Below are 23,802 nucleotides of genomic sequence, written 5' to 3'. Positions count from 1 at the left end.
CCTCACATAGCCTCATCTTGCCCCTGAAGTACTGTGAGGTGAACTCTTTAACACCCATTGTGATCTACCAAACACTAGCACTAACCTGAGAGGAAGTGCCATTTTCTGAGCAATCCTGAAAGACTCCTTGAGGTAGGCTCTTGCTGGTCGAGGCTGGACAGAGTTTATGAACAGATGTCCCATCCAGGTGGTTGTTATTATGTGCAGCCAAGCTAGTTTGTGCCTCCAGCATATCAATTCTGTTATGAAACATCACCACCATAAAAAAAACTGTTGTGTAATAAACAGAAGAGCATTTTGAAGGATTTTTTAAAAATAACTTAAGATAGTCAAGAAGGTCTTAATTCAACAAAGAAAACTCAAATATGGTGTTGTATTTACATATTCATGAAGCATAAATTATCTTCTTGTGTAGTTTCAGAAGACAGAAAGATAACCAAGAAAAAGTGATGAATGTTGGTGGTCTCAGGCTAGACAATAGGGGCTTGGCTGGGCACAAAGTCAAAACTGGTAGTAGTGACAGAGGCACCTGATACAGGTAATATTCCCCAAATGACTCAAGTGTTTCAGTATTGCAATAACTTTAGAATACTGTTTGTGTTATGTTAGCAACTTGACAACAACATTTACCATTATTTATAGACGATGTATTTGTTTTCATAAGAGCTATGGACTGCCTGCATGCCATTAAGGCCAAGAATGCACAGGGTTCTGAGGGCCGGTGGTCAGGCTGCAGCAGCCATGGGGGCAGCGAAGCATAGAGAGAGGCCACCAGGTGCACCAGGGTCTGCACCTCTGTGGCTCCGATGGTCTGCTTCTCCATTACCTTTGTCTTCAGGGCTCGACTTATATACTCCCCACCTTCCTTGTACTACAATACACCACCAAAAAAAAATATATGTTTCAGAAACATTTTATGGCATTAATCTGTACATAATCACACCTGGAGATGGGGACATAACTATAAACTGGTTCCCGCATTTTTCGGCTTAAAAGACGCACTTTTTATGACAAAAATATATCTTGAAGATTACCATGCGTCTTCCAGGACGTTAGTTGATAGTTGTAGCAGAGGTTTTCTTAGGGTCAACTGAAATCAGCCCCTTACAAAGACTGTTACCTCGTTACAGTACTTAATAATTACAAGTATTCTCTATACAGTACTATAAAACTATTGGTGTATAAAATGAGTGCTGTATTAAAGACTTCACCTTCTTCAACAGATTTTTTTTTTAAATTGATGAAAATGACGATTGATAAGCAGTTCTAAGTGATGATATTCAAAGAGGTGTGTGTACTTGTGCCAAAAGGGCTGTATAATTATCAAGCAACGGTTTCACCGGTGTCGGTAGTAGGCAGCTACCAAACAGGGAGGTACTACTGCCTGGGAAGATATTGGTAGACCCTGCTGCCTTATGGCATCATGAAAATTGTGACCAAGTCCCAGGTTGCTGATCTGACTTTCTGCCTCATTTACACACAATTGCAGGGTCTCAATTGTTTCTCTTACTTTGACAACACAACATACATACAGTATATTGTTTCTCACTCTTGATTTTTTTTCATTTTTGTATTTCTTTATGGTTCTTTATTATTATTATTATTACATTTTCGCCCCCTAGGCCCCGATGTGGGTCAGTGACCTGTGCCCAGGTGGACTAATCCCCGTAAAAAAAAAATGAATTTCCAAAATCAGGGTGCGTCTTCCACAATGCAGCGTCTTCCAAGCCGAAAAATACGGTAAGTAATTAAAGTGGACAAGTAATTACAACATTGTGGAAATAATTAACAATGTGAGAGACAGGAACACCTACTTCACAATGACAGGATAGTCAAGTGATTCTTGAACTGACTCTACTGTTGGATGATGTTAGGTTTAGAAGGAAAAATATCACAACAGTAAGGGAAGAGAGACTATGTGTTGGCTCTTAATATACAGTACCACACCTGTCCCATCTTGAAGTGGTAGTAAGCTATGGCAGCAGTGGTGGTGATGTTGAGGTAGATAAGAGAAGAATCTTGAGCATTAGCTTCTTGGTAGGATGCCACTGCTGCCTCCACCTCCTTCACAAGCTCAACAGGCACTAACTCAGGAACTACTAGTAGCAGCTCATTTATACCTAAGGGATGATGATAAGAGATACATTCTTGTATGACATGCATGTAAACTTAGGTGAAAACAAACTGCAAGACCATATGTAAGGGTCAGGTCCATTATGTTAGTTGGGGACACAAAGCAAATTCCAAACTTAATATATAACATAACTAAGGCTATCCTAACCTATTCTTGCCTAAATTTTAACCCTTTTGATGTGATTGCCGTAGCTTATGTGGCAAACAACGGAAGGTAATTTATTTAATTTTTTTTTAATATTTAACTTTTCCTTCATACTGAGGGTACAGCTACCTACTTGGGATTCACATCGAAAGAGTTAAATTTACACAAAGTTAATGTTTCTTGTATCTGTTGCCTGGACAAAGTTTACAAATAGACCTGCAGCCAACAGTCTCCGAGACAACTGCTGTCATATGCATAAGCCTTCATAAACCAGGATACTGTACAGCATCTTGGGTTGGGGGCCTAGAACCTTCTCTCATGATCTATGATATTATTTCCATTCATTAAACATAATAATAATAATAATAATAATAATAATAATAATAATAATAGTAGTAGTAGTAATAATAATAACAATAATAATAATAATAATACAGTAATAATAACAATAATACGTATTACAGGTGCTCCTTTACTTACGAACAAGTTACGTTCTTGAGGCTTGTCTGTAAGTCCAACTTTACTCTTGTAGATGCCAAACATATTGTAAAAAATGAAAAGATTATGGATCCTTAGTACAGCTATACCCTTTAATACAGCCTTAAAACCTGGCTCCCTCTTCTCCTCTTAGGTAATGTTTGTTCTATCTGGAATTTTCTTCAAAATAATCCAGTCCCATCCACATTAAACACCTGTTCTGGCAGGTAACCCCCCTCTGTAATGATGTTTGTATCTCTGAAAGTTTGTAAGTTGAACGTTCTTAAGTAGAGGAGCACCTGTACAGTAATAAAAAAATATGCAGCTCCGGCTTAAAACAAAAAGTTAACAAAATTGGTTTATCAAGTCTCAACCAATTACTGAGGAGGACTTAATTATTATTAACCCCAAGGTCATACAATACAGTACTACAGTACATAATTATACTAGTGTTGAGAAGTGGGAGTACAAACCTTTAATGAGGAAGGTGTGAAGAGAATACCTGCGAGCTATGGACACAAGAGAGACCCAAGCCCTCACAGTGGGAGCGACCACACCACACAGTTGATATACATAGCCCGCGGATGTCAGACACTCGCACGTCATCTCCACGTCTCCGAGGGTCACGTCCTAAATGCAAATGCTCGGGTTTGTAATGTACGACGTGGGTATTGATATAACAAAATGAACCTTAATTGTTTATATGTCTCTCTCTCTTGGGGTTTATTTCTTTCATCATATTTGGTAATTATGTACAGTTGAAGGGAAAAAATCAACAGGGAAGGAGGGGCTAGGTGGAGACTTGGTGGAGACTGCTATTTTCTTTTCACACAACAAACTGAATTATTTCTATATTTCTGTTTAATTATGAGGCAGGCACAACTTACTGTATACAGTGCTCCCTCGGTTAACGAGTTACCTTCCATAAGATTCTTAACTTCGGTTAACGAGTTTCTTATGAGCTGACCTCAACATATTTTCGCTTGCATTTGGCGGTCAACCAGCTGTTAGTATTAGTCCACCAATACAGTAATCGGTTCTAGGGCTTAAATTCCTGACTATTTTAGTAAATATCAAGAAGTTTATACTATTCAATAATTTTAAAAGTATAATATTAAATTTTTTAGTCATTTTAACAATTATTGAACACAACTGAAGGTAAGAAAACTATTTTTATGCGCGCCATCCAGCCTATCAACACACCAAACAGGCGTTAGTCTCTCTGTCTTTCCAGTGGAGGTAACATCTTGCTTGACTCTCTTCAACTAAATGTTTTTTTTCTGTCTCCAAGCAAATTATTGGTCATTTTGAAATTTATTTTACATATTGACAACATATAGCGCAGTGCAGTGTTATTTTAAAGAAAATATTCTTTATTTACAGCAAGTTTAAACTTAAAATATCACGTGTTGAGATTGCTTGAATCCAGCATGGGGCCTAAGAGATCAAGAAAAGCCATATCAATCCAAACTAAGCAGGAAATTATAAAAAAACATGAAGAAGGCATTAGAACAAATGCGCTATGCAAAGAATATGGCATGTCGACATCAACTGTGTCGACAATTCTTGCACAGAAAGAAAAATTTAAAGAAGTGAAAGTGAGAGATATATCTACCAGAGTGTTTAAAGGTAGATCCCTAATTGCAGAAACAGAGAGGTTACTTATCATTTGGATTAGGGAATAACAGATGAAAGGAGATTCAGTTTCCACTGAATTTATTTGTGAAAGAGCCAGGGAGATTTATGAACATTTGAAGACAGACCAACCTGGTTCTTCAGGCACAGAATTTGAAGATTTTAGGGCCAGCAAAGGGTGGTTCAAAAAATTTAAGAAAAGAAATGACATATTTAATGTTGTTAGGCATAGTGAGACTGCTAGTGCTGATAAGGAAGGGGCAGCAAAGTTTTTAGTGGAGTTTAAGGAACTGGTGGAGGAAGAAAATTATCCTCCACAGCAAGTGTTCAATGTGGACGAAACTGGGCTGTTTTGGAAAAAGATGCCCAAAAGAACATTTATCACCAGAGATGAAGCCTCTTTAACTGGGCCTAAACTCATGAAAGACCGTCTCACTCTATTGCTTGGTGCCAATGCTTCAGGGGATTTCTGACTGAAGCCTATGCTTGTCTACCACTCTGAGAACCCCAGGGTGTTCAAGCAACAAAAAGTGGGAAGAGGAAAGCTTGGAGTTTATTGGAAGTCCAACCGTAAGGCATGGGTGACAAGACAGCTCTTTAATGAATGGGCTGTTGAGGTGTTTTGCCCTTCTGTGAAAAGCTACCTAACGACCAATGAACTCCCTTTAAAGGCTCTTCTCCTCATGGATAATGCCCCTGGTCATGACCCTGAACTTGCCAGCACTTTGGAGGCTCGATTTGACTTTGTGAAAGTGTTGTTTTTGCCTCCCAACACTACATCAATCATACAGCCAATGGACCAGAATGTGATCAGCAACTTCAAGAAGTTGTACATGAAAAAAATTTTTAGGTGTCATCAGGCAACTTCCACTGATCCTGAACTAACACTGAAACAGTTCTGGAAGACACAATTCAACATCCTGGATGCTGTAAAATTGATTGTGTCATCATGGCAAGAAATCTCCACTAGATCCCTCAATTCTTCATGGAAAGCACTGTGGCCATCAGTAGTCCATGATTTTGAAGGATTTCAGGATGACACAGAGTTGGACCAGGATATTGTGTCCATTGGTCAGTCATTGGGCCTTGAAGTGGAGGAGGAGGATGTGGAAGAGCTTGTGATGTCTCATGAGCAGGAACTTACTCCTGAAGACTTGCAGCAACTGGATGAGATGTTAGAGGTTGACAGTGGTGAGGAGGAAAAGGAAAATGATGACCATATGTCAACTTCAGAGTTGAAAGATGTTGTTCACTACTGGGAGAAGTTCAGGAATCTGGCTTCAAGGCACCCAGATGTGGAAAAATCTGAACTAACTTTGTGTCATGTTGAGGACACAATGGTCTCCTTTTTTAAACATAAGTTAATGATAAGGAGGAGAGATTCCCCACAGACCACAATTGACACTTTCTTCAGTAAAAGACAGAGGGAATAAGATGCCAGTCCTCAGCCTTCCACTTCAAGGAGAGAGGATGTTCATGGTGGAGAATCTGTCAGTCCAGAGGTTCCTGACATTTTCATGGAAGGTGACTCCCCTTCCAAGAAGCAGTAAAATGCTTCTCCACTTCCTTCTCTTCTCCCTTCTCCGCCTCAACCTCCCACTTCAAATTCACATCAGCATCATCATCCAGGAGCCTTCTACATACACACCTCAAAGTAAGTGTACTTTTCAACCTTTTTTGTTGAATTTAGGCAATTTTCGGTGAGCTGGAACCAATTACCCAAAACCCATTGAAACAATGACTTCGGTTTACGAGTTTTTCAGTTTACGAGCAACCTTCTGGAACGGATTGTGCTCGTTAACCGAGGGACCACTGTACTAGCAATATGTTGTCTTTAACTCAATGCACCAAAATAGCCACAAAATGATGTAAATAGTTGAAAGTTTCAGGAGACTTTTCACCGGCTGTGCTGAAAAAGTCCACACCTCACCTCACATACACCACGTCCCTCCCTCACTGATGAATTCTTTTTGTCCACAACTGTTCAGGAAAGTGTAAAGAGAGTGACATTCTCTTTCTCACTACAGTACAGTACAGTCAACCACTAAAGTCTGTTTGCCTCTCCCCTTGAACCACGAACCCCGAGATTCAGATGCACGAACCTGAAGCAAAAGACTGATACATTATTCTGTCCATAAATGCTTCGGATTCATGACTAAATCTTGGGGTTCGTGGTTTAGGAGGAGCAGCGAATAGACTTTAGTACTTGACTGTACATCTGAACATTAATATGAAGATCCCTATACTGTACACTAGGAGCAACAAGAACACTGACCTGAGAACTAAGCTCCTCCCAGATCTTGAGTGCAGTGTGAAGGGGAGTGAGGGAGACGTCCTGGTCATGTAGTGTGAGAGAAGCGGCTGCAGGACGAACATGACATTCATCATTCTCCTGAACCTCCTCCCCAAGGTCTGTAGCTTGAGCAGTCAGGGATACAGGCTTCTCCAAATCTTTAACCTGTTCCTGTGAATGACAAAAACACCTTCCTTTATGTGACAAATTCCTCATATCTGAGAGTCCACAGTGTAAAGGTAAGTGTGCAAGTACAAGGGGAGAGATAGAGAGGAGAGGAGAGAGAGAGAATATGTTTACTGCAGAAATACCTAAACGTGACACAAGGAGAAATCTTTGTGTTGGTTTGGCGATGGAGTGTCAGAGACTATATAGTTCATGGTAGACTGATAAAGATGAGTTATGTGAGTGTACTGTAAGACAAGAGGAAGGAAAGAGTCAAAACCACATTAGGGAAGGTATGAGCAGTTATACATGACAGGATGCACCACCTGAAAGAAGAAGACCTGTGTGTACAGTACTTCATGCAATAACAAGACCACACATACCATACACTAATACAACATAACCATAAAGTACACTATGAGCCTGATAGTAACCTTTGACCTGACCCCTAAAATACAGACAGGGTTATGGTAGCTACACTGTACAAGGTCACCAAAAAAAGAAAGTCCAGCTTTTAAATGATTATACTGTACATGAAAATCAGGGCATTCTTTTTTTAGTCTAGTATAGGTCTTTCCAGCCTTGTTTCATCATTCAGACACACACAACACTGACTGCCCTACTCACATGACCCACCACTAGCAGGAGTAACAAGAGAATGAAAAGAAATATTTTAGTGAGATTCAGTAGAGGGGCATCATCTTGAGGAACCTTTTAAACTGGACAAAGATTCGTTTTATGCACCAACGTTATTTTTAGTTAAAAACATTTTTCTGATGCATTTTATTTGCTTTCTTAAAAAAACGACCCTCGTTTCCCCTGGGAAACTACCGTAGTAGTTTTGAAGAAAATTAGTTTTGAAATTCCAAATAAACTACCAGTTTTCCATGGAGACAGAGGTCAAATTTGGCAGAAAGCATATAAAAACACACCATAAAAATATATTTACCTAACCTAACCTAACATTTGCCGCCTCATCCTGAAAATTTTTTTTCACAGTAGTTAGGAAAGAGTCTGTGCCTGCTCACAGGCCATGTTGCAACTGGCTGGCTGCCTCCTTTTGTCTTTTGAATCTCGTGCATGATTTGAAAGCATCCAATGGGAGTGTAACAAAGAATCATGCGACCAAGTAATTGCCATGAAATGGCACGCGGCACATAGTATAATTTTTTTCCCAAAATTATTTTTATGCAATTTTCATCAAATCATAATTTTCCAGGAGGGTTGGAGGTTAGTTAAGGACATGTATAAGGTAAGATTGTAAATAGATACCATGTCCTAGGAGATACTGGCTAGTGTATAAAACGAATCTTAACCTTAAACTGGTGTACTGTACTTACTGCCACTATATCTGACATTTCTTGCAATTGACACAGGTAGACCCAGAAGTATGCCATAGCCTTCAGTTCCTGCAGGCTGGGGTCACATTCACCACCACACTGAAATAAAGAAAACATTAAACAACAGATAAGATAAAACTAACACTCAATAACTGTAGGTACAGTATTAGGCAGCTATCAAACAGGGAAGATAATGGAAACTTAATGTGTTGTCTAATGGTAGACCCTGTGTGACCAAGTCCCAGGTTGATGATCTGACTTTCTGTCTCATTTACACACAATTGCAGGGTCTCAATTGTTTCTCTTACTATTGACAACACAACATACATATATTGTTTCTTACTCTTGATTTATTTTATCATTCGTGTATTTATTTCTGGTTATTATTATTATTTTTTTTTTTATTTTGGTGGTATAATTTTCATCAATTTTTATTAATTATTACTATTATTATACTTTCGCCCCCCAGGCCCCGATGTGGGTCAGTGACCTGTGCCCGGGTGGGATAATCCCTGAAAAAAAAATCAATTATCCAAATACAAAACAAATTATAATCACAGCTACAGTATTTTAATTATTTTTTACTGGTCGGTACATTGCGTTGTAAATGATGGGCGACTGGAGTGAGGAGAAAACAATGACTTTTCCTCCACTCACTACTGTTATCATGTTCCCTTCCACATCAAGACCTTAAAATATTTATATGATTTCTCTCTCTTGCCTCACACAAACCAGCCTTAACCAATACCAAGACGTTCAGATCAAACGCCCCAGCTAATCTCACCTGAAGATTAACCACCCTAACTCTAACCTATCCTAAGCTTCCCAGGCACAACACTCAGGTGGTTAATCTTCAGGTGAAATAAGTTTGGGTATTTAATCTTTGGGTGAACTGGACACTTTATAAATATGTTTAATATCTGTGAATGCATCTATTAAATATATAGACACATTACATGGTTGCAGTTACAAAATATGGTGAAATGATGACATGGTGGAAATGGTTTTAAATATCATGACCAGAAAATCCTCTTCATTAAAGATGGAAGAACTAAATTTTAGAAAATAGAGCAGAGAGAGGTAACCTAGTTACTGAACCAAGAGATAATATAGTATTTGTTTAGAGGTTAGATCAGGTCAGGTAAGGCCAGAGTATTAAGGTGAAACATGAACAGTTTCTCCAGACAAAGAGTCTACGTGGTAAACCATACGCAGAGAGAGAGTGAAGAGAGTAAAGAAAGAGAGAGAGAGAAGAGGGGGGAGAGAGAGAGAAAGAGACAGTTTTGACAGGTGTCCTAACACAGACAACTGAACTGAAACAAGATACAGTATATACTTACAGAGGCTTCCTTTAACATGTTAATGGCTGTGTTAGCACTGTTTAAGGCCTCCTGTTGAAGAGTAGCGAGTTTAGGACAGTGCCACAGTGCCTCACTCACTGCCAGAAGGCCTCGCACCTTTATCTTCACACTGTTCCCACACTCAACCAGTTTCCTCCCACATGAGAGTCTATCCATAAATGTGTCATTACTGGGGAAAACGCGAGAAATTTGTTTACAGATTCGGTAATACAAATCAAAACCTCGGTCCTGATGAACCAGTATTGGTTACAAACAGTCTCTCAAGGCTTACAAGACACAGCACTGTGAGCATATTATCAATGTATAGTTCAGTACAACATGTATTATAATGTGTTCTTTGCACGGTATGATTGACTTATTAAAATGATCATAATTTAATCACTTCTCATTTCTGAATATATTTTCTACCATTAGTTTACATAGTGTAGTACTGAACTGCATACTTTACTGTGGTAGGAACTCTACTCTCAGCCACCACCACCACCCTAGTCTAGTTCCCTATCTATATTCTCAAGTTACTGTACAGGTATAAACAACTGTAGTTTTAATATATCCTAAATATGTTGTAATTATTTCACAGGTCATTAATTAACATTAACTAGACTCAAAGTTGGAATTTTTATCCTAGATCCTTACTCAGCAAGTTCAGGAGTACATAAAGCAGCTGTGTATGAAATTTGAACATGAAGTAAATTTTGACCCAAGGTGATGAAGTGTAAGGTAATGTGTCAGGCGTTTTGTTGAGTAAATGAGACATGTTAACTTACTCTTGTTTCATATAATACTTGATTTCTGTCAGAAGTAGTTCATCCTCGTTGATCGAGACTCCCTCTGCCTTACCGTACTTCTTCTGGGCTTCACTCACAACATCACACACAGTTAAACCCTACACAGGACACAAATTTCATCATATTAACCACAACAACAACAATAATAACCAAGTATAGTAATGCTCCATTTGCCATTTCCTCTAACACAAACCAGTATTGAAAGTTTTGTGTGGAGAATACTCACAACTATTTACAACTTTTAATTAATATACAAACACCCTCAATATGTCACTCCAACTAATTCTTACTATCATTCACACACTTTAAGCTAGTTCAACATAACACCATCATGAGAGGTCCTAGGAAACTGGTTAAACATCATAAGCAGATATAAGGCTCCTGCAGGAATATACAGTGGTCCCTCGGTTAACGAACACAATTCATTCCAGAAGGTTATTCGTTAACTGAAAATTTTGTTAACCGAAACCATTGTTTCAATGGGGTTTTGGGTAATTGGTTCCAGCTCACCGAAAATTATATAAAGTAAAAAAAAAATGCAGTAAAGTACACTTACTTTGAGGTGTGTATGTAGAAGGCTCCTGGATGATGATGATGATGTGAATTTGAAGTGGGAGGTGGAGGAGGAGAAGGGAGAAGAGAAGGAAGTGGAGAAGCATTTTACTGCTTCTTGGAAGGCGAGTCACCTTCCATAAAAATGTCAGGAACCTCTGGACTGACAGATTCTCCAGCAGGAAAATTCTCTCTCCTTTTTGAAGTGGAAGGCTGAAGGGTAGCATCTTTCTCCTGCTGCCTCTTAGAGAAGAAACTGTCGATTTTTGTTTGTGGGGCATTTCTCCTCCTCATCATTAACTGAATTTTGAAGGAGACCACTCTGTCCTCAACATTACACAAAATAGGTTCTCTTGTTTCCACATCTGGATGCCTTGAAGCCAGTTTCCTGACTTTCTCCCAGTAGTGAACATCCTTCAAATCTGAAGAAGACATATAGTCATCACTTTCCCTTTCCTCCTCACCACTGTCAGCTTCCAACATCTCATCCAGTTGCTGCAAGTCTTCAGGAGTAAGTTCCTGCTCATGAGACATCACAAGCTCTTCCACATCCTCCTCCTCCACTTCGAGGCCCATTGACTGACCAATGGACACAATCTCCTTGTCCAACTCTCCTTCTTCCTCAAATCCCTCAAAATCATGGACTGCTGATGGCCACAGTGCTTTCCATGCAGAATTGAGGGATCTCATGGAGACTTCTCGCCATGATGAGACAATCAATTTTACAGCCTCCAGGATGTTAAAGTGTGTCTTCCAGAACTGTGCCAGTGATATATCAGGATCAGTGGAAGTTGCCTGATGACACCTTCTGAACATTTTCTTCATGTACAATTTCTTGAAGTTGCTGATTACATTCTGGTCCATTGGCTGTATGATTGATGTAGTGTTGGGAGGCAAAAACAACACTTTGACAAAGTCAAATCGAGCCTCCAAAGTGCTGGCAAGTTCAGGGTCATGACCAGGGGTATTATCCATAAGGAGAAGAGCCTTTAAAGGGAGTTTATTGGTTAGGTAGCTCTTCACAGAAGGGCAAAACACCTCAACAGCCCATTCATTAAAGAGCTGTCTTGTCACCCATGCCTTACGGTTGGACTTCCAATAAACTCCTAGCTTTCCTCTTCCCACTTTTTGTTGCTTGAACACCCTGGGGTTCTCAGAGTGGTAGACAAGCATAGGCTTCAGTCGGAAATCCCCTGAAGCATTGGTACCAAGCAATAGAGTGAGACGGTCTTTCATGGGTTTATGCCCAGGTAAAGAGGCTTCATCTCTGGTGATGAATGTCCTTTTGGGCATTTTCTTCCAGAACAGCCCAGTTTCGTCCACATTGAACACTTGCTGTGGAGGATAATTTTCTTCCTCCACCAGTTCCTTAAAATCCACTACAAATTTTGCTGCTCCTTCTTTATCTGCACCAGCAGCCTCACCATGCCTAATAACACTGAAAATGTCACTTCTTTTCTTAAATTTTTCAAACTAGCCCTTGCTGGCCCTAAACTCTTCAAACTCTGTGCCAGAAGAACCAGGTTGCTCTTCCTTCAAATGTTCGTAAATTTCCCTGGGTCTTTCACAAATAAATTCTGTCGAAATTGAATCTCCTTTCATTTGCTTTTCCTTAATCCAAATGAGAAGTAACCTCTCTGTTTCTGCAATTAAGGATCTACCTCCAAACACTCTGATAGATTTGTCTCTCACTTTCACTTCCTTGAACTTGTCTTTCTGTGCAAGAATTGTCGTCACAGTTGATACCGACATGCCATAGTCGTTACTAAGCACACTTGTTCTAATGCCTTGTTCGTATTTCTTTATTATTTCCTGTTTTACCTGGCTTGAAATCGCCTTTCTAGATTTCTTTGGACCCACGCTGGATTTAATTTCAACACTAAAATTTAAAGTTTAATTGCTGTATATAAAGATTATTTTATTTAAATCAACACTGCACTGTGCTATATATTATCAATATGTTAAATCAATTTCAGATTGACGAATAATTGTACTGTAAAAACGTAAAAATAGTTTGTGTTCAAGAGAGCCACAAGCAAGATGTTACCTCCACTGACCAGAGATACAAACTGACGCCTTTGTGGGCGAGTCAAGTGGCTGATTTGCGCATCAAAAACTAGTTTCCTGTACTCCAGTTATGTTAAATAAGTGTTAAAATGACTAAAAATTTTAATATAAAACTTGGAAAATTATTGAATAGTACAACCTTCTTGATATTTACTCAAATGGGAACGAATTTAAGCCCTAGAACCGATTACTGTATTGGCGGACTAATATTCCAGCTGGTGAGCAAGTGAAAACATGTTGACATGATTTCGTAAGAATTTCGTTAACCGAAATGAAGATTCTTATGGAAGGTAATTCGTTAACTGAAATTTTGTTAACCGAGGCGTTTGTTAACTGAGGGATCACTGTACAACCTAAATAACTACTTTACTAAGATCCAGGACCCTCCATCTGAAGTAAACCACACACACAGCCACAAATACACACACACACACACCCCCTAAAACAGTCATCCCCCCAAAAAAATTAGAAGGAAAATTATTGCTTATCAAACTCAGAGAAGTTTACCCAATGCGTCATTATTCTTAAAATAAATCAAACACTAATATGTTCATTATAAATTAACCTATAAATACAAGCTGTGTTATATGGGTAACAGATTCTTCATCGGAGACTCACTTTTAATGTTTTATTTTTATATTTTACGACGTCCCTTTTGCACTTAATCCACATAGTGAACAGGTCCTCCCGAGACAGGAAGCCCATGAGGTGTCCCCGAGCAGCAGCCACACCAGCCTCCCAGCACTGCTCGTTGTACCTCAGGGAGTCGCTCCACAACCGTATCTTCTTGCTTATTGACGGACCTACGAGGTTCTATCGAGGAGAGGAAAGGAACATCACGGTGGAATACATCAATAAACATTAGTACAGTATATATGAGGACCTCAGGTTGAGAACAAGAGGAGAGATAAAGTGGCAAAATAAACATATCTCAAGCATATGTACAGTATTTGCTGATGACTCCACCTGCCCTATATAAAGTGAGAAAAAAATTGGGGAAAATATGGCATATCTAACCAATTTAATTTCTTATTCTATAAATAATGAGGAGTCCAAATCAGTAAATAAGAGAATTACCTTCATCTCCTGTGAGGCTGCTGTGTGATATCTGTACAGCATGTCCACATACATCTCCAGGATTTTGGCGGCCATGTCGTACCTGTTGTTCCGGAACGCCAACACTCCCAAGTTACCCGAGTTTACGCCTATTGACGAGAAATACACATTTCTTTTAAGATGTTCCTTACGTGTGTACGTTGTTGTGGTGTCGTGTGTGTGCTAGCCAAGTCACAGCAATACTGTACCCTGGAATAGCTAAGCCTGTTTGACTGTGGGTTCACAAACTCTGGGAAACAAGGTACCGTAGTAGTCTTAATGACACGACCCATAACTATGAGAACCTCAGTCAAAAATGTACACAAGCCAGGAAGCTGCTCTTAATGTGGGAAATAATAGAGAAGTACAGTATATGATGCTTCAACACAGCATAACCCTTGGTACTGTATATTTTAGTGAAGTTTGGGATAAATATTCTATAATTCAGGACATTTTGGCTTAACTTTATATAGACTGTATAACCATTAAGACAAATTAGGAATTAATATGCCTATCAGTTAACCAATCCTTCTCAAATACTTCATCACCTGTGTTGACCTAAAGTACAGCACAAGAACTCATTAACTCACCAACATTGTATATACCGGTCAACGCGTGTGCTGTATCAGTGCAGTAGGTGGCAATGAAAGAATTTGCCTTCGTGACCCAGTGTAGGGCTTGAGTCAACGTCTTGTTCTGGTCTGTAGAAGTACTCACCTGTTCCACAAAGTAACCCAACTGTAGGTGAAGGACAGTGACCACCTGAGGGAAGAGTCACCAATCAATTAATCCCATCTACCTAACTTGTCTAGATCTTTAATTTGTCCAAACGTTATATTGATCTATCTTTAAGTTTTCCTCCGTTCCCACAAACTTAAAAAAAAGAAAGAAAAAACATATGGAGGAAATGGTATGGGAGAAAAAATGTGTACGACAAATATACAATGAAATGGGGAAGTGCCAAAACAACCATCACACACACACACAGACACAGACACACACACACAGACACAGACACAGACACAGACACACACACACACACACACAGACACACACAGACACACACACACACACAGACACATACAGACAGACATACATGAACACACAGACATACGTGAACACACACACACACACACACACTTACACATACATACTTGCAGACACACACACACACACACATACATGAACACACACACACACACACACATACATACATGAACACACGGGAGGTCCGGAGCTAATGTGGATTGTTGCTTTGCTACGTTAAGATTTAATCATCATCATGAACACACACACACTCAGCCTTCATAGGTGTAAGGACGTGTGCAGTCGGCGCTGCCCGCTAACATGCCCGTGGTCTCTTGACCATGGAGACAGCTGCCAGCCCGGTCTGTCAGGCCCTCCTCTGCCCCATCTCCTGCTTCAAATCTGTATTTACCAACACTACAGTGCAAAGACTGACCATCAACCCACAAGTGATATACAAAAGCGACAATTTCAACTCAAAAGAAAAAACAACTGTTAGTGACAATTGTGCTTAGTGGTCAGTGTTGACCTGACCCTTGACGTGACACACCCGCCCGCGGTACACTCGCCACCACCAACACTAGATGAGAACACAAGAAACACACCTAACTACACCAGGAGAGAAGTGAGGACTCCCTACTCCACCCAGGTGAGGAACTATGAATTCCTAACTACTTCACATGAGGAACAAGAACTATCTCCAACACTGTGTGAGCTGCAGGACCTACCCTGACCACGTGGTGCATCTGCAGCAGTAGTGAGGTAGCGGCTTAACAGCCAGGCTTGGCGCCGACATCAGGCCAGCAGAAAGCATTTTATGTTCCTCACAATATGATCCAAGTTCCTGTTTATTGCACATCCAAAACTGCAGTAACCATGTAGGGTTCTCAAACAAAACAAATGACCCCGTACAGTATGGTATCTCAAGGAATTTCCTCTCATACTGCCCGTTATAAAAAGACGTTTCACTGTACTGTAGTAGTAAACGTTAGGTTCTTGAGTAAACACAAGAGGCAGTATAAGACTCACCTTCCTGATGATGTCCTCTGGTAGTGGTGGGATGCATCTGGCCAGCAGAGTCTTAACCAGGAGTGCCAACGTCTCACTACTTAGAGAGTGCTGAAAAAATAAACACAATCATCATAAATGGTACATAAGAAAGTAATAATATAGTTATGTATCGCTTGCACATAAAAAATAAATAAATACAAAATTAATAATTTTTCAATCTACCTGGTGTATTGAGGTGCAGTAACAAGTGATGTGATACAGTACTTATATGGCAGTGCTACTCTGCCTAATGCACAATAGTATAGTACTAACACATGCTATAACTAGGAAGAAAATCTTTCAATAACGACAAAAGGTCTTACCAAAGCATCTTCGTTCCCCTCGTACTCAAACAGTTCTGTAGTGTACAGTAAGCTCACTAGTACGATTGTGTTTGGCTCCAAGATGTTGGAGACGAAACTACACGACATCACCAACTTAACGATCATCTCTTCCTTACACTTGCCGGCCTTAAGAGCCATCCCCACCTCCACCAGCTTCAGGCCAACTTTCAGGGCCAATATTATTTGTTCTTCACAAATGCTTTCAAAAAAAGTGACGAAGGGTCGAGTGATTTTACTGAAGCTTGCAAACTTGTCCAGTTTATCAACAATCTTGGCATACTCCATGACTAGACCAAACACAGCCAACACATCCTCTCCATCGTACGTCTTCTCTGTCTCAACTCTCCCCGTGGTTAACATGTTGATGGCAAACTCATAAAACTTATCAAGGTTTTCTTCTGACTTTTGTGCTCGTGTAAAAGTCTGGTGCACTCTCGTTACTTTTTGGCAAACATCAACTACGCTCGTTCCCGCGGCAGTGAGGTACTGTAGTGAAAATCTCTGTAAGATGAGAGTTTGTTGAGGCGAGGCATTGGCCAGACTAGCCTCCCACACACATTGAGATAAGGCCTTGAGCATGTCTTGAACGTCCCCCTTTGTGGCGTCACACTGACTCACGTAAGGCTCTAAACCTGCCATCAGTCCAGTCAGGTACTGGTGAAGATCCTGCAAGTACAGAGTAATGTATAACCTGATAAACACAGACAATACTCTACATCTAAACATTTTATTTTGTTTGAAACTCAGATGGTAGACCTACATGAATCACCTACAGAGTCACTCCCCCAGCTTATTTCACTTAAATATTAACCATCCTAATGCTCCTTGAGGGGGTTAGGTTAGAATTAGTGTGATTAATCAATCTTCAGGTAAAATAAGCTGAGGAACATCACTATGCTGTACCAGTTTACAATCTTTACTCTTCTATTTCGTGTTGGTAATGGACGAGTTGACGGTCAAATTTTTTTCCTAAGATGGCAGGTCAATGGGTAAAGAAAACGCTTAAATTCACTATGGTAATAATATTTTAAAATAAATTGGGCCAAAAAGTGTCAAAAATAAGGGTTAAAGTTGCTAAAAATTCACGTGACTGTGAAAAGCTCTGTGATTGGTTGACATCACTGGTTGGGGCAAGCTTCCCAGTGGGAGGCAGCCAGCTATAGTTGTCCAACCTTCTCGGCTCTGTAAATAAATATTATTAGATAATTAATTGTGCTTTTCTGTGCAACACAGTAACACTATTTTGAATACAGTATATAAATATTACAAGGCACATAAACTAATTCAATGGATGATATTAGCTGCCCATACAACAAATTTCATAGTATAAACATTATTGGTATTGTTTTGGTTTAGGTCATCTGGGGAACCTTAAGATTCTAACTGAGACTACGTACTTAAAACAATAAGACACATTATCTCTCCAGGATTTCTGTCGCAAAACATTTTTCGATCGCATAAGAAAATACAGATCATAGGTTAGGTTAGGCCGTTAGGATATGTTGAGTTATAAGGTTAGCTTAACATACATGGGTAAGGGAGGGAGGGAGGGGGGTAGTAACTCAAAACTATTGATTTCCAATAGAAATGAAGGTCTAAATCATTCATAACACATCACAATCGATCAGACAAAAAAAAAACAGTCTGCATGTCTAAGTACAGGGAAGACCAAAACTTAAAATTTACCCAATAAAGCCATCTCGAATCTATACATCAAAATACTTGTGGTGGTTCAAGTAAAATTTTACCCACTAATTAATATAAATGATGATATATCAAGGTGGTTCATAAGTGAATCATCAAAACAAAAACAGCACTATGTTGTCATGTTAACTACCACCAGGCATTATCAAAACAAAGTCCAGACAATGTCATTACTTCTAAATTGACTCGTATCTCCATCTAGTACTGATGTACTCTGTAAATACACTGAAAATACTGATGTACTCTGTAAATACACTGAAAAAAGAGAAAGTCTACCAGGTAAGAGTACATGACAGCTGAGCTGATGTGAACATGGGAGTTTTTATGTCTAAAAGAAAATAAGAATGGAGGAAACTGCAGCGGGCCTATTGGCCCATACTGGGCAGTCGCATTTACACTCAACCCCTATCGCTCATATATCCATCCACCCTACGTTTGAAGCCGCTCTTCACGGCACATTTCTTCACTTACGAAATGTCCATGACTTAAACCATAAAAAATGACCCTTAAAACTTACCTGAACGTGGCATTTGGTGTCTGAAGAGGCCATCCTTTCTACGACCTCCGACTGCAGCGATGAGTTTGAAACCAGTGACGTCATTGCAAATGGCGGTCCTGTTTCTAGAGAAATAAACTTATCTCGACTATTATAGCAGGACTTTAAATTTTTATTACAAATTATATATACCAAATACACCCCATTTCGTCACCGACCCGGTTCGTCACCAAAACCCCATTCCGTTACCAGTATCAAATCCGTTTCGTCACCACTAACAGTCGCTGGTATTGGTGACAAATTGTAAGTTATTATTTTACACGAAGAGAAATTACACATGTACACAGACGACTCAAAAAGTATTGTTATTATAATACATGAATATTAATTATTGTCGGTAATGGCTAGTGCTATTTGTGAACAGGGCTGTGCCCTTCTGAGGGCCGAACTACTGGCCGAGTTAGTGAAGGTCAAAGAAGAAAACTTGAAATTAAAGGAAGTGATAACGAGGATGAAGGAAGAAGACACGAGACAAGGAAAGCCCGTGTCTAATGAAAACTGAGGCCAATAGGCCCGCTGCAGTTTCCTCCATTTGAGGTAGTAGGCAGCTACCAAACAGGGAGGTACTACCACCTGGGAAGATATTGGAAGCATAATGTGTAGTCTAATGGTAGACCCTGCTGCCATATGTGACCAAGTCCCAGGTTGATGATCTGACTTTCTGCCTCATTTACACACAATTGTAGGGTCTCAATTGTTTCTCTGACAACACAACATACATACAGTATATTGTTTTTAACTCTCGATTTTTTTTCATTTTGTATTTCTTTATTGTTATTATCATCATTATTGTTATTTTATTATTTAAATTTTAATTTTGTATTTTTATTATAAATTTTACTGATCTGAATTATTATTATTATTATTACATTTTCGCCCCCCAGGCCCCGATGTGGGTCAGTGAACTGTGCCTGGGTGGGATAATCCCTGTATAAAAAAAAAAAAAAAAACCCACCCTTATATCTGTGTTTTTTATGATTTTCTATCCCAAGCAACAGTTATTTTCGTGTATATAATGATGGGAATGAACGTGGTGACGAAATGGGTTAAAAATAGTGGTGACGATATGGGCAGACCCCATATCACTCTACAAGTGGCAGAGCGTATTTCTTATGTTTGCCCAGAACCGTCAACTCGTCCATTGAAGGAAAACAACACAAGAGGAAGGAGAGGATTACATCAACAAACTATCCAGACACTTGTTCATTATCCTAAACTGGAAGGAAATAATAACAAGAAGCACAATACATGTAACTCACCTTCCTCCGAGCAGCAAGAGTAATGATGTAAAAGATAGAGTTAAGATGGAACAAGGGTTCAGTGGCAAGGCGGACGTGTTGGTGTTTAATGACCAGGTCGATAATATCCATCATGGCGGAGAACACCGGCCGCTCCAGGTTCTGGTTCTCGAACGCGTACCTGGAGCAGCGACGGACCATCTGTTGACCCTCGGTACCGTCCTTGCCGCCCAACTCCACAATCCTCTGTCAATATCAAGACAGCTACTGTACACCATAACCTCCACACAGTATTAGTTCATGTCAACAGTACACTACAGTATATGGTAAATTTTTACTCTCAGACAACACAATTTTTTTCTTTGCAATAAAAAATTTAGATATTTTTGAAACACTTTTCTTCTATGACGTTATCCTCACAAATAACTTAACCTAACCTATCAACTGTGGTGCTCTGCCTAAAAATAAAACCCCTCTTAACTGAGTGTTCCCTGGCAGTACAGTAATATAACAGCCAGTGTAATACAGTGTCTCAAACAATGTACCGTGATCCTCCGTCTAACTAACTACCGTATAAAGATGAGTCCGTAATATTGAGTGTCTGTTAGGTGTAAACCCCCCCCATCTAACGGATTACATGGAGAGAGAGGAGTTGGCTATAAGGTCTCACTGTGGGGGTGGCACCAGACTGACTCACCTCAACATCACCAGACTGACTCACCTCAACATCACCAGACTGACTCACCTCAACATCACCAGACTGACTCACCTCAACATCACCAGACTGACTCACCTCAACATCACCAGACTGACTCACCTCAACATCACCAGACTGACTCACCTCAACATCACCAGACTGACTCACCTCAACATCACCAGACTGACTCACCTCAACATCACCAGACTGACTCACCTCAACATCACCCTGTATATCCACCAACTTCCCATTCTTGATCTTTTCTAATGTTCTGGACAAGTTGGCCATCATCTTCTGAAACAACAAACACACGTTAATAAAACACACGGTAATAAAACACACGGTAATAAAACAGTGTCATACCTTGGTTTACCTTAACATTACCTTATAATTAACTACCATAATACGGTCCGACTAATTACCCAAATGTAGCCGGAATGAAGTCAAATAATGGTCCTAGATGAATAAATCGAACTGCTAATCACTTCTCGAATACTAGTGATTTATTCTTTTTCTTCATTTGATTAGTAGGACCCCCATAATACCCTACTACCTGGGGAGTTAGATTAGTAATATGGGTGAAATAATCTGGAATAATAAAGACAATAATAATAATAAACCAACAAACCAGTCACCTGAACCTAACCTAACCATAAAAAACCCATAAATTAGATCAATAGAAGAAGATATGAACCAATAACCAGACCATATAAGAGAGGCCATAACACCTGCCAGATATCTTTAATTAACTTCCTTTTATTCTCATTTAATGGTTAAGACTTGTGTTGTAGTTCCTGTATAATTATTAACTGTTCTTGTGTGATATATTAGTGTTTTATAATGAGACTCCCAACACCTAACATAAAAATCACAATATATACAAAACCTTCAGTCCTACGAGAATAAAATTAGTTTGAAATTAATGAAAATTGTTTGTTATTAAAGTTAGTAGTGACAATAAAAGTATTAAGTGGATTAATATGATGTAAGAGACAAAACTCACCAGGAAATACTCGGAATCATTTAAACTTTTCCCCAATGAACAGCTGTTGAGGGAGCATGGCCGATGTTAACCGAAGTACTATGAACGTCTTTTTACTACATTATATTTTAAATGAATATAAATTAAATATATATCCAGTCTATTATTTCAAATAAAATATATCTATTATAAGAAAAGTTCATATTTAATTTTGATGATTAATTTTGCTTATTAATTGTAACTTTATTTTTTTTTATCTTGGTCTTGTTTGTGGTAAATATTTTAACATTACATGCCTTGGCGCCCTACCCTGTTGATATCCAGAAACTGTAGCTATAGCAGCGCCATCTATAAAAACAAAATATAATTCTACTAAATTTCCTTATTGTACAACTTTATTCACATGTACAATTAATACGCAAATAATTTTTAGCAAGGTTATGTGTAAATCATTTAATTTTATTCTTTTATTTTAGTTTAACTTCCTAAAACATTGTCACACTTGTTGAAGTTCTCTCTCCTGAATAGTGGTTTTATTTGAGAGGTTTTCTAGAAGTAAATATTTATTCACATTAAAATAATTAAATTTAAATAATAGAAGAGAATAATATATACTTACTATCTATTATATGGCTTATTGTAACATTATAAATCAATTAATCGAATTAAGACGCCGTGTGCCCTGTCCCATTACTGTATTAAGCCATAAAGTAATATAGTTTGTTAAAAGTAATTATTATAGAATTAAATATAAAGTTCTTGAAATAATCTCCACAAGAATTGATATGTTCCATTTTGTATAATCTTATATTTGCATTGTGATTATCTATATAATAATTGGTGTCTAGATAATTATTATAGTAATTGTCAGTTTGGTGATTTAGCGGGAAAATACTAATGTTAAAAATCACAAGTAATGTTGATGAACCAAATTTAACTTTTAGACAATATTAGCCAATTTAAACCATTTTAAACATTTAACTTTACACAAAATAACAATATATATTAATTCAAGTTTATAAAAAAGATTCTATAATTGTTTTAAGGAGAAATATAGATGTTGAATAGGTCTGTTGTTTTGTTCGTGGTAAGTTTCTAGCATGAGTCACCTTGGCCGTCAGTGCGTCATGGCTGTGTTGTGAGGAGGAGTGTGGCAGACATTTCTCCTGTGTATTCTCACTTATCAACCTGTTTTATCACCTCCCGTCGCCTTTCCATTCCCTAGGTGTCTTGTATAAATGAACCTCCGCCTCGTGTGGTGCTGTCAGTGAAGGAGTGAGTGTTTGTGGTGGAAATAAGAGCGAGTATCTCAGGCGGCCCCTTTAAAGCTGCACAGTCGAGAGGCAACACCTGGGGCAGAGTAATTAGTGGAGCAATTACCTGCGTTGTTGTAGGCCTATTAGGTCAGGTGAGGCAAATACTTGAGTTGTTGTAGGCCTATTAGGTCAGGTGAGGCAAATACTTGAGTTTTTGTAGGCCTAAAAGGTCAGGTGAGGCAAATACTTGAGTTGTTGTAGGCCTAAAAGGTCAGGTGAGCCAAATTCTAAGCACCAGGAATCGAGTAAGGCCAATTGTAAAGCCATCGTAGGCCTATGGAGTCAAATCAAAGTGTATTATAGACTTGGGAAATCAAACAAAGTTAATTCTAAGCCGACTGTCAGCCTAGGTCATCTGAAGTTACCTCTAAGACTACGTGAGGTCAAGTTCACTGTCACTGACCAACACCTGACCTAAGGGTAAGTGTTATAATGACTTATTTATTAACTCTATACCTCAAGTTTGTCTATCATTAATATTGAATAAATTATGTGATAGAGAGATAAGGTTTAGCAGTAACAATAATAATAATACAATAATATAGTGTTTAATCCCTTGTGTATGGAGTCCCTCTGAATTGAATAAAATTATCTAGAATTAGCCAAATAAAATATTTAATGTCTCCATAGTGAAGGCGTTAAATGGCCTCCACAGAGAAATAATTAAATCAAGTTAATGAGGGAAATAATGACCAAAATGTATAAACAACTAACTAATGTTTTGTTATAACTTGTGGCATCTTTAGAAATCTGTTAAGTTGAGTGAGTTAGTGATGAATACAAGTTCGTTAACAATGTTTATTACTTAAAGTATTTAATGTGAAATATATTTGGATCA

The 23,802-nt window shown here is 38.8% G+C and overlaps 1 protein-coding gene across 1 annotated transcript in view; it reads right to left on the bottom strand.

The window, feature by feature from the left end:
* The window catches only part of LOC121858770, a 29,692-nt gene extending 7,980 nt beyond the window's left edge, over positions 1-21,712 (bottom strand). The window contains exons 1-16 of the mRNA XM_042355397.1: positions 21,670-21,712; positions 20,883-20,957; positions 19,991-20,215; positions 16,451-17,137; positions 16,107-16,196; positions 14,642-14,813; positions 14,034-14,161; positions 13,575-13,769; positions 10,317-10,435; positions 9,529-9,718; positions 8,189-8,287; positions 6,666-6,854; positions 3,229-3,385; positions 1,948-2,120; positions 631-871; positions 86-239 (exon numbers count right to left, since the gene is read on the bottom strand). Coding sequence (XP_042211331.1) covers positions 86-239; positions 631-871; positions 1,948-2,120; positions 3,229-3,385; positions 6,666-6,854; positions 8,189-8,287; positions 9,529-9,718; positions 10,317-10,435; positions 13,575-13,769; positions 14,034-14,161; positions 14,642-14,813; positions 16,107-16,196; positions 16,451-17,137; positions 19,991-20,215; positions 20,883-20,957 — 2,894 coding nt within the window. The 5' untranslated portion in view covers positions 21,670-21,712. The remainder of the gene's footprint in view (positions 1-85; positions 240-630; positions 872-1,947; positions 2,121-3,228; positions 3,386-6,665; positions 6,855-8,188; positions 8,288-9,528; positions 9,719-10,316; positions 10,436-13,574; positions 13,770-14,033; positions 14,162-14,641; positions 14,814-16,106; positions 16,197-16,450; positions 17,138-19,990; positions 20,216-20,882; positions 20,958-21,669) is intronic.
* Between the last annotated feature and the right edge of the window lie 2,090 nt (positions 21,713-23,802).

Source organism: Homarus americanus, unplaced genomic scaffold (assembly GCF_018991925.1).
Source record: "Homarus americanus isolate GMGI-L3 unplaced genomic scaffold, GMGI_Hamer_2.0 scaffold39618, whole genome shotgun sequence".
Taxonomy (NCBI): Eukaryota; Metazoa; Arthropoda; class Malacostraca; order Decapoda; family Nephropidae; genus Homarus; species Homarus americanus.
The sequence above is the reverse complement of the archived record's forward strand: the minus strand, read 5'-3'. Positions and strand labels throughout refer to the sequence as shown.